Source organism: Anopheles coluzzii, chromosome X (genome assembly GCF_943734685.1).
Source record: "Anopheles coluzzii chromosome X, AcolN3, whole genome shotgun sequence".
Taxonomy (NCBI): domain Eukaryota; kingdom Metazoa; phylum Arthropoda; class Insecta; order Diptera; family Culicidae; genus Anopheles; species Anopheles coluzzii.
This window is the reverse complement of record NC_064669.1, coordinates 6,291,985-6,309,033: the sequence shown is the minus strand read 5'-3', so window position 1 is coordinate 6,309,033 and position 17,049 is coordinate 6,291,985. Positions and strand designations below refer to the sequence as shown.

The window sequence follows — 17,049 nt, the reverse complement described above, 5'->3', positions numbered from 1 at the left end:
CACAAAAAGGTATGACACACAACGCACGACCTCCTCCCTCCACCAAATCCCCCACTGCTTTTCTTTTCCCTTTTTCTTTGTTTTTTGCTTTGTTTTTTTTTTGTTGCTGTAACTTCTTTTCTGGGGCGTTGTGGTGTGGTTCCCTCTCCTATGGTGGGCCCTATTTCTAGGTATCGTTTAATTTTCCTTTAACGTGCTTCTTCTCTTCGGCGCTCTCTCTCTCTCTCTCTCTCTGTCTAAAGCTATAAGGTCGATACCACTAACACGTGTGTGAGAGATAATGTTATCATTCCGCCGCCCCGCCCTCCCTTGGATTGCCATTTATGCCAGCTATTTTACTAATTCATTCTCTCTGCCTTCAATTCCCCTATCTCTCTCTCTCTCTTTCTCTTTTAGAGAAAATGGGTTTTGCGTCTGCTTTTCGTTTCGTTTTGCACAAAAAGGCTTCGTGAACTCTTGCTGCCGCCCGCCCAACTTACCAATAAACCAACTATCGTATCACACTTAGCGGCCGCTCCCACATGTTAGGGGGGGGGGGGAGGAGGGAGGGGAAGGGTTAAACAGTTCTGTTGCCGGCCTCGCTCCACTTCGTTCTCCCTGCTAATTAATATTGCTCTATAGATGCGTCCCTTATTTCATGGCTCGCCGCACACTACCTTCCTGCTCCCCATTCCCTCCTATCCGCAATGCACTACTCAAATGTTTTTTTTTCTTCCTTTTTTTTCGCCTGGATTTCGGTTATGTTTAGCACCTTGACTCTCTCTCTCTCTCGATCTCTCTCTCTCTCTCTCTCTCTCTCTCTCTCTCTCTTTTGCCTCTGACTATTGTGCCTACTATATACATGCCCCTCCCCCCCCCTCTGGGAGCTTCCATTTCTCTCCTTATCTCTCTGCTCTCTCTCTCTCTCTGTCTCTCTCTTCTACACACTCTAAAAAAAAAAACAATAATTCCATTCACTACAATACCGACCCCTTACCCCGAGCGCACAGTTCTAACCAGCAGCGAACAGTTGGCAGCGCTAGCAGGCAGTCAAGCAACCCCCTCTCCCTCACAGCAGCAAATTCCCTGCCACACGCAGCAATTTTTCCACTAGCATTTGAAAGCCCATAGTTCTTGTTTTTCATTCTCTCTCTCTCTCTCTCTCTCACTCTCTCTTTCTGTTAATTTTTCCTAATTTTTTGTCTGATTTTGTTTTTTTTGTTTGCATTCTGCTTGTTGGTAAGCTCCGCTTTCAGTAGATTTTTTTTGTTTTTTTTAAATGATCCTGGTGTATAAGTGTGTGTGTGTGCGGGGGGGTAAATTCTGCCCAGTTCGCTGCTTTCAGGCACGTTTGCTCCAATTTTGCGCGTACTACCTCTGACTGTGTACCAAAAATTGCTTGCTGCCGCCTTTTTTTTCTTTCTTTTTTGTTTGCTTCTCGGCTGACCAGGCAAACGATACCCCTTGCACACACTCTGGGCACTCAGCTTCTTCCTCACACCGCTGCCTGTGTGTGTATGTGTGTGTGTGTCTGTGTCCGGTCCATCCAATCATCCGTCCTGCTGTACACTAATTAGAGCCTTTATGTACAAGAGCTATATTTTAATGGGTTTTAATTGTTTCTCTGCCTTTCTCTTCCATTTTTTTTTGACATATGTCACTAGCTAGTTGGGTGTTGCATTTTTGCTGCATTTGTTTTGTTTTGTTTTTTTGTTTTTTTTTTAATCGTTTTCTTTTTGCGGGCGCCACCTATTTTCGCTTTTCTACCTTGGGCCCGGCTAAAGAGCGTGCTCTGGAGCCCGAGAGGGGCACCAACGCCAAAAAGAATGTTTCCACCTCTATTTACGAATGTTTTACACCTGTGTGTGTGTGTGTTTTTCTTCATTTCGTTTAGTTTTTTTTATTTTGCCTTGCACAGAACAAGAAGAGATCTTGGTTACTGGGGGGTACTGCACCACCGCCGCCGACCTCCAAGCGCTTTAGAAACGATTTTGTCAGCGTCGCCCTAAACCGATGAGGTGGTAAATTACGAGGACAAAAAGAAGTAATCCAATGTAAAGTGCGTCCTTATTTTTTCGTGCTGAATTTGACGCGCGTATTAAGGGGAAAGAGAAAATAAAATAGTAATTTAAAAAAAATCCCAAAACAAAACCAAAAAAGCGGATTTAAATGTCCAATTTTGCACCGCTATTTCGTCCGTTGGGCGTTGAGCAAATGGGGTTTAGTTGCGCTGCGAGCGTGCTCGGTGTGCAAAAGTAAAGTAAGCTAAACCGATCGGGTCTACGTAAGAAACGGTAAGGTGTAATTGTGTGTATTTTTTGTTGTTGCGTAATCAATATGGAAAATAGTCAAAGCAATGGCCGAGGCGATAAAAATTGTAACTGGGAACAGTCGGAACGGAAAAAAGAAACCCTGCCTCCTGCCCATCCCGTCTCGGACGGGACGTTCTTCTCTTGTCCCTACCTTGCTGACGCTCTGCGCAAATAACAAACGGGTTTCGATAACAAACATTAACAACAACAACAACAAAAAACACCATCAACAGCATTGAACGTCCCGCAGTGTTTTACGTGCTGGTAGTTGCCGCACCATTCCACCGTCGGCATGCTGCGTCACCCTCCGTCACCATGCTCGCTCGTGTTGCTGCTGCTGCCGGGAAGCGTCGTACCGTCCTACTAATTCCGTGATTCCTGTTTCGCGCCGTTCCATTTAATGTCCTTTCAGGCGCACATGCACACCACACCGCACATACAATCGAGCTCATCTCCTCTTTCACACGATCTCTTTCTCTCTCTCTCTCTCTCTGTGTCTCCCCCTCCCCCTAAAAATAAAAAAAAGATGTTCGGTGGCCGGCCGGGAAGGGGGCGTGGGGTGTAGTACGGCTTCTTGCAGTTTAAAGTTTCATTTCTTGCAAATTCATTACTACTGCTGCTGCTGCTGCTGCTGCGGCTGATGTTGCTGTGTTTGTTTTTTCGTTACAAATTGGAATTCCACTAATCGCCCGGATGTTCCGGGCAGCTACGATTCACTTCAAACCATTTGTCGATGCATCTGTTCGGGCGGGCGAGAGCAGAAACAAAAGGAAAGGTGTGAGTTAAACGGAATCGGCAACTGCTGTTTGTGCATGTGCATGGTCAGCTTACACTTTATGGTAGATGCATAAGCACGGAAGTCTAGCAATGATATCACCAGGAGATAGATCCTCTAAGCAAATGACACACTCGCCCTTTGCGTCGGTTAAACAGTCCTCTGGAAAAGGAAAAGGAAAGGTTAGGAAACAAAACAGGAGGACCTGCGCGGTTCCGATTCCGTGTTCGGAATCAAGTTCGGAGCCGATTCCGATGCTGGAATTGATTCCGATTCCGATGCTGGAATTGATTCCGATTCCGATATTGAAATCGACTTCGATTCCGATGCTGAAATCGATTCCGATTCCGATGTTGGAATCGATTCCCATTCCGATACTGGAATTGATTCCAATTCCGATACTGGAAAACGATTCCGATGCTGGAATTGATTCCGATTCCGATGCTGGAATCGATTCCGATTCCGATACTGGAAACGATTCCGATTTCGATGCTGGAATTGATTCCGATTCCGAAACTGGAATCGATTCTGATTCCGAAACTGGAATCGATTCCGATTCCGATGCTGGAATCGATTCCGATTCCGATGCTGGAATCGATTCCGATTCCGATGCTGGAATCGATTCCAATTCCGATACTGCAAAACGATTCCGATTTGGGTACTGGAATTGATTCCAATTCCGATGGTGGAATCGTTTCAGATTCCGAAACTGGAATCGATTCCAAATCCGATGCTGGAATCGATTCCGATTCCGATACTGGAATCAACTCCGATTCCGATTCCGAAACTGGAATCGATTCCGATTTCGATACTGGAATCAATTCCGATTCCAATGCTGGAATCGATTCCGCTGCTGGAATCGATTCCGATTCCGATTTTGATACTGGAATTGATTCCGATTGCGATACTGGATTCAATTCTAATGCTGAAATTGATTCCGATTCCGATGCTGGAATCGATTCTGATTCCGGAATAAGAATCGGCTCCGGAATCGGAATCGATCCGGGAATCGCAATCTGCTGCGGTAACGGAATCAGAATTGACTCCAGAATTGGAATTAGCTCTGGAATGAGAATCATTTTTTTGAATTGAAATACGAAGTTTCAGAAGCGAAATCAGCCCGGCAATCTGCATGAGAATGGATCGTTTACAAGCAAATTTTGATTCTTGGCGGCTATCCAATACGCGTCATTGGAGCCAAACGTCCATTCTTATGAGGATGTCGAACCCGATTTCGGAGCCAATGCCGATTCCGGAAACTGATTCCGGACCTACTATCCGGAATCGATTCCGACGAGAACATAATTTACCCCATCGCTACTACAAACACACTCATACCATTATATGATAGGCGAGGCTTCGTTAGGCACATTACTAAATGACACTCGATGTCGTCAGGCGTCACAAATTTGCTACATACTGGACATTTTATACCTGCAGTGGGGTGGAGAAAAAGGAAAAAAAAAACAGTTTAGATTAATCCAAGCCATCATTTCGCTATCGCTCTGCAGTGCCTGTTCCCATCCCTTTGGTCGGATAAAGTTTGCCATCTCTTGGTCGCTCCCCCAGCGGACGGACCAGGCCACAAAGCAAGCAGCGAGAAGGGGAAAAAGCGTTACACAGGATCCACACACGATCCGCCCTTTCGCCCATCGATGCATCCCCTCTTGTCCCCTCCCAGCCACTTCTGCCGTCCCGCAAAAGGGCAGGCTACTATAACGAGATGGGATGAGCGCGAACTGCTCTGTGAAGGGCGATTGTGGGAGACGCAAGCGGGGCTCTTCCTTTCTTGAAAACCGTTTGTCTAGCAAGTGAATGACGTGGGAGGAAGGACAATGGAAGGGTGGAAGGGGGGGGGGGAGGGGGGCCGAAACTCACCATTGATTGACCAGATATGAGTAGGTAGTGATGTTGCGTACACTCTTCCCAAAGCAAGCGGAGCACTAGCCGCGGCATTTTCTTCCGCCGAGCTACTATCGGGATCGGGATTAGCGGACGATATTTCGTACGGTGCGCCTACAGAGAAAATGGAAACAATACGGATTGTGTGTGTTTTGTTTTGCTTTGGTTTCTTTTTTGGGGTTTCGATTGTGTGAGGTGCAGAAAATGAAAGGTGCAGAACAGAAAAACGGTGCTTGCGTGCGAGGGGTTGGTGATGAAGGATGAAAGAAGCTAAAAAACAAACACATCCCACAAGCGATAATTGCACAGGAGAATAACAAGCGATCCAACACCGTACAACGGACAATTTATGCTAAAAACAGAACCAAACAAGGAACAAGTGGCGCTGCCCATCTTCTCCATAACCAAAACCCTTACTTGTGTGACCACCTATCCCGGGGCGGGTCGTACAATTTGCTCATCATCCCCCCCCCCCGGAATGAAAAACGTACTTCTTGGGCTGTTTGGCTTTTCTTCCATTACCTCTGTAACATGTCGCACATTTTTGTGTGTGCCAACTTCCACAACGGAAAAGCATTTCGCTTCGGTTCTGCTAGCAACCGTGATGCCGTAGAATTATCAATTTAAAAAAAATATGCGCGCTACTCCGAAACCCGCCTAAATAGTGCTTTAAATTGAGCGCTACACAATTTGGTCCTTCGAACCGGATCTGTTAACGGCTAAGGCGACATTCTGATGACGTAAGAACGTTTCAATGGCTGTTCTTTTGGGGCCGCTGAAGTTGCTCATTAAATGAAGTAGTTTATCTAGGAGCTTGGAATATTCCCTTACTCGATTTGCAACATTTCCCTAACCGGTTGGCCTATTGTATTACATGATTCGAAAACCTGCATAGACTTATTTTTTTTGAGTGGATCTGTGTTTTGCATAGAACCTAAGATTTGTTTTTTTTAAATTATGTGTTATACGTTATCCTTTTCCTTAATTATATTAACTTCTATCGATAAAATGTTATATTCTGTGCGAAAATGCGTATCTGTGTTGCCAGGTATAGTCTAAGATGATTAATAAAGTTTGAAATTGTACGAATAATATAAATATAAAACAACTCTTTCCTAAATTAGTTACATCTATACCACTGCTAAAACCGAACAGAATCGCTTTTCAGTCGCGAAAAGATAAACTTCTATTACAAAATGTATTACCAACTCGGGTGGGTCGTTATAGAAGTAGGGGATACGAATTGAAATGTTGTTAAAAAATATTGTAAAACAATGTAAAATTATATTTTTTTAACTGAATGGAAACAAGGCTTATCCTGGCATTTGTAACGTTTCCAGACAACGTCGGAATTCTATCAAAAAATTAAAAATCATTTAAAAGGCAAAACATTTGAGGTAGGCGGCTATAGAGATGATGGTTTAAAAAAAAAAAAAAAAAAAAAAAAAAAAACAAAACAAACCCCCCGGCAACAATAACCGAAACAGTAGATAGGAGTTTTTTCCTTTTGTTTTTTTTTTTTTTTTTTGGGGGGGTGGAGGGGTGAATGCCAAACGGGGATGCCGCGCGGGATTGGGGCCGGGCGTACCTGCGGTGCCGGACACCACATCGCTGCTGCTGCTGGTCGAGAAGGTGCGTGCCCGGGGACTCTGCTGTCCTCCATTCGCGGTGCTCGCCTTTATTCCCATTGCCGCCGGTTCATTCAAACGACCGTTCGCTCGCGTAACCGCGCCGCAACTGGACGCGCCTGTTCTGTGGGTGGGTGGGTGATGGAGTCGCGTGTGATGAAACGGTCCGCCCCTGTTGGCGGCGGCGCGCGCGCTGCCGGGTTTTCTCTTCTGCTCTTATTTGATGGTCAATCACGCTCTGTGCTCCTACAAAGAAAGAATGTGGAGGGGGGGGGGGAAAAGACATTAGCGTTGCGTTGGATCGAGCAGTTGGTGGGTTGGTGGAAATGTTTGTGAATGAAAGAAACAATTTCTCTGGATGGGCTGGAAGTGTGCCCGCTCTGCTCGACGCGGTTCCCCTTCCAATGCCACAGTGCCGCGTTTGTCTGTGTGTGTGCGTGTTTGATGGACGATTTGATTGCTGGTGGTGAGCGGACGGCGACAATCCGTTGTGTAAATGTCGTCGCGCACCCCGCCCGGATCCCCGAAAGGCCCATCGGGGAAAAGTGCTAGACAACAAAGACGGTATATATCGTAGGAAAGCGCCGGCGGGAAGCCGATCATACCCGGAAATGGGAGCATGCACTGAGAAAGGGGGGGGGGGGGGGAGGGCACAAACACACGTGCAAGATGCACCGTGCACTATTTGCAATATCTGGGGCCCCGGGAAACGGGGTGGTCGTCGTCGCGGGAGGCGCGTTTGAGCGATAGCCAACAACCCTTTGGCTTCTTTCGTGTTCTTTTCCTTGTTGTGCTGTTGTTGTGTGTTTGTTGCACACAGTCGCCGAGGTATATCTCTACAGCCTGGTCGGGATCGGGCTCCCTCTGCTCGCGATGGGACAAAGCGCTGCTGGTGCTGTCGCCCCCGGGGGGTTGGTGTGGTGGTTCGTGTGTGTGTGTTTTTTCTTCGTTTTTTTTTGCAGATTGACAAACCAAACACGCGCACGCACACCTACAGCACCGTTTGCACACAGTGAGACGCGCGTTCCTGGCGCTTATTAGATAAAACAGACACACGGGACACACACACACTCTCACACACCACCGATTGGTGGTGTAATTGGCTTCCGCTGCTTTTTTCTTTTATTTTTTTTTATTCGTTCTCCTTCTTCCTTCTGCTACAGCAACTGAGAGTTGAACACGAAGAGAATTGCTGCTTTTTGTGTGTGTGTGCGCTTTTTTTTTCTTCTGTTGTTGATGTGGATGACAGGACGGAGAGGTTGATCGGACAGGCATTCACACGCACACACACAGACGCGCAGTCTAGGCTTTGGAAGAGGCTAGGCGGGGGCGATCCGGTGCTGCCCTTCGGGAGGACAACAAGACCCCCCCCCCGCCCCCCACCGTCGCCCTAGCCTTTTCTTTCCATCCGCGAAACGCTAACCTCTAGCAGGACAAAAGTGACAAACACACACACACACACACAAACACACCCCTGTGAGAATAGCCTAGGAAAGCGAAAAAGGTTGGCTAGATTATTGCACAAGATTTTCTGTGTGCTCACCCGTAGTATAACAATCACACGCACAGGGACACGCACACACAACACACACGCACGGGGACACAGATTTTAACACGACCCTGTGCCTGTGCCTGTGCTGCTCGCTGCGACGACGACGACGACGACGGTGAGAATGACGCCTGACGTTTTCCGTTCGCTCACGAGGCGGGCGGCGCGCGCTCACTACTAGCTGCCTCTGCTCACGTTCACGCGCTGTCAAAACGATTGTTTTGCGGTGCCGGGAGCTCGCTTCTCGGAACTTCGCTGCTGCTTCGCCAAATGATTTTTTTTACCTTCACTCACACACACACACACACAAGCTTTGTCTATCTGGCTCTTGCACAAGCAAAATTCCTTTGCTGATGGGTTTTATTAGTTTTACACACACACACTCACTGGGGGACACTGGGCTTTTCGATCGTCGTTCCACGCACAGCAAATCACAGCACAGAGACGCACACAACGGCAGAGTGCGGGGTTGTTTTTTTCTTTCTAAAAGCGATCAACCATTGTGTTCTCCTTCCTTTTGGCCCGCCCGCTCTGACTCACGGACACTTTCGCTGTTCGCCCTCGAATCACAATATCACCAACACACACACACACAAACACACGACGAACAAGACTGATCAGGTCAGATCAAGTACTAATATTGTGCCTCGGTGAGATTGAGTGCTGGCGGGTCCGCTGTTTGACTGTCGTGATTGGATGGGCCCGTGGGGATCGGGGATGGGTGTTGTTGCGAGGCAACGAAACTCGGCACCGTCTTTTGTTTCGCCAACAACAACAACAACAAACAACGGTAGAACGAAACGTCGCCCGTCTCACTGGTCACTCTCACGCAAATTCACGCACGACGGCTCGATGAACACAGCTGGGCTGTACAACGAAAGAAGAGAGAGAGAGAGAGAGAGAAAGAGAAGCAAAATAGAAAAAAAAACACACACACACGTTAAGGAATGTTATTAAAGACAGTTGTAGGTTCATTCTTTTACAGGCTGTATGGCACAGGCTTTCTATTTGTTTTCTATTGCAAAGCTAATAGAGTGGACAATAATTAAGAATTTCAACACACACGCACAAAAATTGCTCCGTCAGCTTCGCGATGCCACCTACGATGCTCACTCACTCGGGGAGGGCTCGCTCACTCGTTCATGCGCTCACCGTGCCGTTGAAATGTCAAGTTCGCACAATAGACACACACACACACAGAGGCACGCGCCACAGTTGCGCGTACAAGCGACCGATGCGACGAAACACGAAAACCCAAAACAATCGGTCTTGCCTCTTCTCCGATACGCTATCAAACACAGACGCACACACACACATACACACACGATGGCTATTAATAAGACAATAGTTGTATGCGTGCTTGTGAGTGCGGAAATGCGAGCGGGCGAGCAACGGAGACAAGCGTATACAACTTAATCCGATTGCGCGAATCCTGCCCGTCTCCCTTCTGGACCTTTTGTACACCCCCTCGTTGCTACTACCACTGAAGCGGGGATCGAACGATTCCTTTTTCCTGTGTGCGCACAGAACTTAGCACCAGCAGCAGCAGCGTTTCTGACAGGGGGCCACCTACTGACAGCTGATGTGCGCGCGGATCGTTGTGTCGCAACTGCGAACAGAACACAGGTCGAAAAAGCCTCCGCCACCACAACATACTGCTAGGAGGGGGAAATCCTCGGAATCCGGTTTCGTCCGCGGCACGGTTCAAGCCCGAAATCGAACACCTTTGCACTGAAAGCGGATCTTTCTGTGTGTGTGTTGGCTAATGTGGTTCAACAAACAAACAATTTAAAAAAAAGGCTAAGACGTAGTTATCAAACACTAGTACGAAATGAAAACAACCTCATTCTTGCCAACACACAAACGTGTCGCTCGCTCGTGGTCGTGGGTGTGTGTGTGTGTGATTAGAAAATGAGCCTAAGAAAGGGCACTGATAAGAGAAGCACGGTTTTTGTGCCTCATTACGCATAAAGAGGTTTTACTGCTGATCGATCACACACACACACACCAGCACAGAAGAAGCGTTCTGCGTCACCAAACAAGAGATATGCGTCGTTCTCGCTGTGTGTGTGTGCGTGCGTGCTTTGTACTTCCGCGAGCAATGATCTACACTGAAATGGGCCATCCTTGGACAGAGGGGCGGCAAAGTCAGCGAAGTGGAAGAGGCACAAGCGCGCGTGTTTGTATGTGTGTGTGCGATGTTGTTGTTTTTGTTTGCTTTTGATAACGCGTGATTATAAGGGTAACCACTTAACAGCGCCGCAATCTCCGCCACCGGAGTGCTTGGGAAGGGAGAGCAGCAAGAGACAGATTTGGTTGGCCCTGCTTCCCCCACAGCACCACCATTTGCCCTCCATCAACCCCAGTCCGTCGATGACTTACGGTTGCGGAAGCAATTAAATATAGTTCGATCTCTGGGACACAGTGTGCGCACCACCACCTACGACAACACCAACGTTAAACACACACAAACACAGATAGAGAAAGAATTGGATCGGAATTGGAAAGCAATGATGTGTGCCGCGGTTTGCGATTTAGATGACGCTTCGCTTTGTATGCGTGTGGGGACCGGGTCCCGAGACGAAAGATAAAGCCGTGTCCGAGTGACAGGGAACGGGGGCATTTACCTGACGCAACTCGGATAAAAAACGAACCGATCGCCGTGTATGGGTAGGGAAATTTTGTGTATCTGATCTAGTGTGTCGCTGCTATCTGTTCTCAGTGCGCCGCTAACTTCGGTCGCCGCTGGGCAGGCTTACTGACCACTATACTATCGAGGAAACTTTCTTTCTAGCTCAAAAGGAATAACCTCTGCAATCACAAAACACACGCATACACAGCACACAAAAAGTGGCGTATGATGCGAATTCACACAATCAACAGAGTAGGCATTGCCTTCAGAAGACAAAAGCACACAACGGACAGTCCCGAAAGATCGGGCGACAAAAGGGGAGGGGGATGGGTGACTGATCCTGCATTGGCACTGCTTCCACTAGTGCTGCCTCGCTGGTAGAGCTGCACACACAAGCACACCACTATCACACGGCGACGTCTGGCGGGTGCGTTTGCACTGGAAAATCGCGTTAAATTGAAATTTTGAGTAAGGAGTAGGGGAGATTGGGGGGGGGGGGGGGGTTTGGGGAAACCAAAGCGTGCCAATGTGTGTGCTTGAGGTTTTTTACTAGTGCATTTCGCAAGACTTCCATGGTTTCCTGTGCTGTATGGTTTTCGATACCTGGAACTGGACGGGCAGTTCTCCTGCCCTCCCGAACGCACACAAAGGTACAACAGCGCCCACCCCGAGTGACACTTCTGGAAGGTTTTTGGGGTGTTCGTGTATGTGTGGCAGAGGCTTTTGTGAAGGCGCAATAGATCCGGGGAACCTGGGAGGAGGTCTTGGTTGGGAAGTAGGGATGCCTACTTTCAAATCTGCGCTTCTCGCCTGTTCTCTGTGTCACTGCGATGAAAGCTTCGTATTTAAGAAGCGATTCTTCTTCACCCCTTCCCCTTTCCCACTCGCAACCCTCAAACAGCTTCTCTCTATCACTCGCTCGATCGCTGGACAAAATGTCAAAAGCACATGCTACCAACATTGACCAGAGAGAGAGAGAGAGAAAGAGTGCGCTCGCGAAACTCACAGAAAGAACAGGAAATATAATCGAACGGCGAGGAGGCATCACCAGCAGCCGCCGCCGCCAGCCAGGCAGGCGAAAAATCGAGCGCAACCACTTACTATTGCGTTGCTGTTTGAAATTCGTCTTCCTCGGCTGATGTTGATGGATTCGAGGGGTTTTCGTTTGTGGGGCTTGAAGATTACAGGCAGGGTGGCGGTTTAACATGAAACGGATGGCCGAACAAAGGAGGGTTCGGAGTGTTGTTGAAATTGGACGAGTAGAGCAAAAGAGAGAGAGAGGTTGCGGCGCGGAAGGTGGTCAAGAAAAAAAGGGAAGTCAGGCATAGCAGAATTCTCACACATACACCAAGCACACACACAATGACGGTGCAGTTACGACGGGGGAGTGCATATTGGATGCCATCGTTCCACTGTGGTCTTGCGTGTGTTTGTGTGTGTCCGATCCCTTTGCTCTGCTGCTTATTGCACTTGTGCACAGAAAAATCAACCACCCGCGCCTCAGCTAGACCACACACCAAAATCAACCCTCCCCCCCCCCCCCTCTCTCACGCCCACATAGGTAGAGCTCGCTACACACCTACATACGGACACACATCCCTTACCTTTCCGGATATCCGCAACTGCGGGCGGTACACACAGGGGACCGCAAAAAGCTGTTTGACGACGGTGGCTGGGTGTTTTTTTTTTCGAGTTCCGTTCCCGTGGTCTCGGGAGCTGTTACCACTCCCGGTGACACAGTGTGCCCTGTGGGTGTGCTGCCTGTGCACGTCTTTTACACTCCGTCGCCTGCTTGGACCAGGCGCTCGCTAGACTGTTACGTTTTGCTGCTGCCGACTGGTAGGCCCCACATCCAACCTTACAAACACACACCGCACACAGCCTTCCTAATTCACGCTTCTGCACAGATTACGGCTTGTGATACACGCTCCGTCGTCGGTTCGTCGCAGACCGTGCGGCTATCTTTTCATCTTTACCAAATCACAAGAAACGCACACTCGCGCTGGGAGGCCCACAAGAGACGTCTGTCCGTCTCGAACGCAAACACACACTCTGGCGCACGCACGCACACGCTCGACGGCCCAACGGGAGCCCAATAGTCAGCGCTTGTGTGTGTGTGTGCTTTTTCCCTTCGTTCTCGAAGAGCACACAGGTACTGGATGTGTTTCTGTGTGTGTGTACTTGTGTACGCAAATGTTCGGGGAGGAAAAAAAACAACCCGAAAGATTGCCCATCACTACGTACGATCCGGATGGCACGTTCCTCACCACAAATGGTTGATGGGGTGGTGAATTCGCTTTACAGTCGATCACGCGTGAGTTGGTACAACACGTAAATGATGTGAGGTGTTTTATTTTTTAGACATAGTTTAAAAAGTTTGTATTGAATATTTGTATTGAAAATGTGGAGTGTAGATAAACAATTTGTTTTTTAATTAAAAAACAATGGTTTGTGCTACTTGGCAGTTTACCTACTGTAAATGTTGAATCCGGAGTGGTGTTTCAAATGTTACTGTCATTCAAAGATAAAAGTAAGCTCATATGAAAATATGACAACAAGACCATAGTTTATATTATTTAGTTTTCAGAGAATCGTTGCTCTTTTTTACTTCTTATAGCACTGTGTATAGGTACTTACCCATCATAAAGCCTGATACAATCATAATTTTTGATCTTTTTGAAATATTTCGTGAAAGATTTGTCGAGAAACATTTCAGCTATCGTCAGCGCAAAATCGAAAGCAGGGAAAAACATACCTGTAGCAAAAACAACATCTGGAAAACGGGATATCTCTGGCATAGCGTTGATTTACTTAGATTAGATTTTTAAGGCTAATTTGAATCGAATTGTTGCCAACTAGCTAATAGTTCGCGTGACGAGTTATATCACAATTTGTTCTTTTTACTTTTCGAGAGGAAGCTATGTGTAAATAAATTTTAGAAATAATATAATTAGCAGTTTCGATGGTTAAGAAAAATAAAGAGATGTATTTAGAAAATGGTATCAAACACGTATGGAATTCCTCGGAACACTTTGACCCGGAGATGCTATCCGACTCTCGTTCAAACCCGAGCAAATTTCAATAAGCTTTTTCATTTCAACAGAATTTAGTTTCTGTTCTCATGCAACTTTCCTACACGGTGGCTTTAAGCTTTCTCATTGATTGCTGCTTCAAAGTTTCTCTATTAGTGGTTAGCTTGTTAGTACATCGTTCAGTGAAAAACAAAAAAGCTTTTTTTTTTCAAAGTTTCTTTCGTCTTGTTTTTTAAAGTCGCTTTGCCGCATGTACTACCTAATCGTTTTTATCATACGCGACATTTTTCAAATCGTTTTACCGAATCTTCCTCCCACATCAAATAGGTTGCCTTCGAAGGTTGGGTTCATTGCACTAGCATTTAGGTTCCATAATTGACCATTTAATTGCGAAAATATTTTAAAAAAGCATTTCGAACGGCTTTTGGACAGACTGTGAAAGCCACTGAGAAATTACGCTCCCCCAAAGGGAAGAGTCCTACGCCTCAAAGCCTTTCCTACACTTTGTAATGAAGCTGCTTTGCTTCCCTGGCTTCAAACCAAACTGAATGGTGTGTAAATCTAAGCTTGCAGTGGGCTGCTGCAGTAAGGTAAAAGAGGGATAAAACGCCACTGAAAACTATCCACTGGAATGGAAGCATCCGAAAAAGGTAAGCGAGCGTTTCACACCACGCAAGGACGAAAGGATGTCGTCTGGTTGTGCGCCTTCTTGCGCGCAAGTCGTTTCATTCTTGCTGCAGGATTCGAGCGTCGATCAAAATCGGTGAAGTAAAATAAAACCGACGTCGACCGCACGCATCCTTGCTATAAAATTGAGCTATTTTTTTTATAGCAGACAAAACGTGCACGAATTATGGTGCATATCGAAGGATATTTTACACATAACTTGTTAATTTAAATGTTCGTGCAAATGAATCAATTACAGTTTGCTCTCTGTTTGGGCAGTCTGGCCGTCTGTCTGTTTGGTGGTGTTGCGTTTTTTCCCCTTGCTGAATGATTTACGGTCGCATTTATGGCACCGAACCGATAACGGCCCGACGTTCGGTGATGTGTTGATTGGCTTAATTGTTTTACGCTTTTATTCGATTGTTTCTGCTGATTGCTACTGAGTCACACACACACACACACACACACACACACACACACACACACACACACACACACACACACACACACACGGATGCACAACAGGGACAGTTAGGGGGTTTTGGGCAAATTTTACCCTAAACCCTCGGAGAAAAGAATGCCCCAAACACTTTCCGACGGGGTTGCTGCCCTTGCTATATCCATATGCTGTCAGTTTTCTGCCGTCTGCCGCCGAGCTAGCCATCCCGGTCACGCACACCCACATGCACAGCCGACTCCTTTCATCGTGGAACAGCAGGCTGGCAGCACCGTTTACCGTTGCCATAAACGAAAGTCCGTCGGTTGTAAAAAAAAAAAAACCGTCCAGGCGACGTGTTTTCCATCCCGCTTCGGCCGGGAAAGCAGCGGCGAAGCAGGCGCTTGCACACCAGCGGGTTTTGTGCGTGATTGCAGCACAGCTTCGGCCAGTACTTCTGCATCTTCCAACCGGTGTGGATGTGGATCCTCGGCATCGGCTCCCTGGTTCGCGCCCTGTCGCCGTGTGTGATCTTTCTCTCTGTGGGAGGTTTTTCTTTTCTACCCACTCCCGTCCGCAAAAATATTCAAACCCTTAACGGTGGTGTGTGTGTGTGTGTGTGTGGGTGGTTTGTTTCCCGGTAAGGGTTTGGTTTTGTTTAAACTGTTTAAGGTGCCTTTTGTTTACGGGGGGGCGGGCGATCAAACACGGGTTGGCTGATCGGTTGCGCGTCTGCTGAAGCTGTGTGCAAACATTTTTCAAACCCGCCAGTGGTCCGCAGTGGCTCAAACACGCGTGCTAGACAAAAGAACGAACGAAAGAAGCGGATGAATGATTGAAGCATAAGCACAGGCTTCGGTTTGGTGGTTTTACTACAGTGCTGCAGTTGCTGCAAGGGGTTGCTGCGCTGGAGAGCTATTGAGAGCGCTCGGGACACTGCCGTCTGCCCATCAACCACCGCCGTCCAGGTACCACGGGACCATCTGCATCCGATGTGCGGTTACCGAGCGAGTGATTGAATATTTCATTGTTGCATTCGTAACGATTGTGCTGCTTCATTTCACGCCGCACGGAAGTGGCCCCCGGTGCACTGCGGTACCGGGCAGGCACACTCGAACAATGTGAACATCGGCAGCCCGAGACAGCGGGGACAACGGTTAGCCATTAGCCGAGTGGCTCCTGCTGGTGACGCTAAGCATTCAAGATTTATTTCACTGTGCCGCATTTTATGTTTTTCCACCTTTTTCTTTGTGCGTTGCTTCGCGAAAGGGTTTTTAAAGAAAACAAAAACAAAAAAAAAACATTACATTTGAGTTTAAATCATTTTAAGCGTTTTTTTTTTCTCTGTGCCCAACCTTCATTCGAAACACCAGTTGAGCAAACTCAATTTCCTTACTTGATCGAATTTTCCACCAACCTGATGGATGCGCCTGGTGTTTTGTGCCGACGCAAAGTGAAGGACGGACGCGCGCGCTCTCTCTCTCTCTCTCCCTAATTAAAGTGATACGGTTTCTCCTCTCTGTGCAGTGAATTAAAAGTGGTTTTCCCCTGCACTACACCCTGCACTTCGCGTACCCCAACCAACTCTTCTCGGGCGACAAGAACCCAATGGTTCCGCCGGATTTTGGCACTCCGGGCGATGGCAAGCGCCTCCAGTCCCTGTCCGGTCGCCTCTAGCCCCATGCTCGTAGACCCACTGGGTCCCATGTGTCGTTGTTGCGTTGATGTGAGTGAGTGAGTGAGTGTACGATTGAGAAACAGAGGCCAATTCTGCAATCAAACATTTCACCGTATTTGCATACGGCAAGAGACGGCAAGAGCCCCCCTCCCCTCCTGCACAGCTTTAAGAGCCGACCATCAGCAACTGCCGACAGCCGCTTCAATCAGCCCCATCCTTCTCGGCCCCGCAGCCCGCCCTACTGAGCCGAGCTTCTTCGCTGGGCCGGCGGCGTTTGGCTTCGTTAGTTCGATTGTTTCCCTTCGGACGGGATTTTGCCCGATAAGAGCGCCCGATTTACAGGTAAGCCTTGCGAAGGGGGGGGGGGGGGAGTATTGAGATTGTGATAGATTAGAACCTTTTTTTCATTTTCTTCTTTGCCCGGAGCCTGCCCTTATCGAAGCTGGAAGGTAGGATAAAA

At 47.7% G+C, this 17,049-nt stretch overlaps 2 protein-coding genes across 8 annotated transcripts in view; one reads left to right on the top strand and one right to left on the bottom strand.

Annotated features, from left to right (window-relative positions):
• The window catches only part of LOC120957984 (E3 ubiquitin-protein ligase ZNRF1-like), a 14,204-nt gene extending 1,276 nt beyond the window's left edge, over positions 1-12,928 (bottom strand). Inside the window, exons 1-7 of one of the 4 annotated variants that reach the window (XM_040380487.2) lie at positions 12,382-12,921; positions 8,140-9,012; positions 6,557-6,842; positions 4,945-5,082; positions 4,405-4,500; positions 3,123-3,228; positions 1-3,030 (exon numbers count right to left, since the gene is read on the bottom strand). The exon at positions 1-3,030 is cut by the window's left edge and continues 1,276 nt beyond it. In XM_040380487.2, the coding sequence (XP_040236421.1) occupies positions 2,973-3,030; positions 3,123-3,228; positions 4,405-4,500; positions 4,945-5,082; positions 6,557-6,656 (498 nt within the window). In that variant the 5' untranslated portion in view covers positions 6,657-6,842; positions 8,140-9,012; positions 12,382-12,921 and the 3' untranslated portion in view covers positions 1-2,972. Of the gene's footprint in view, positions 3,031-3,122; positions 3,229-4,404; positions 4,501-4,944; positions 5,083-6,556; positions 6,843-8,139; positions 9,013-9,214; positions 9,609-12,381 lie in introns of those variants that run through there. The other 3 variants (XM_040380505.2, XM_040380523.2, XM_040380513.2) reach the window with 3 other exon arrangements.
• A 1,920-nt stretch (positions 12,929-14,848) lies between these two features.
• Positions 14,849-17,049, top strand: part of LOC120961448 (RYamide receptor) — a 114,158-nt gene continuing 111,957 nt past the window's right edge. Inside the window, exons 1-2 of one of the 4 annotated variants that reach the window (XM_049609073.1) lie at positions 14,849-15,551; positions 16,439-16,931. The gene's annotated coding sequence lies outside the window, so the exon portion shown is untranslated. The remainder of the gene's footprint in view (positions 15,552-16,438; positions 16,932-17,049) is intronic. The other 3 variants (XM_040385369.2, XM_040385286.2, XM_049609095.1) reach the window with 3 other exon arrangements.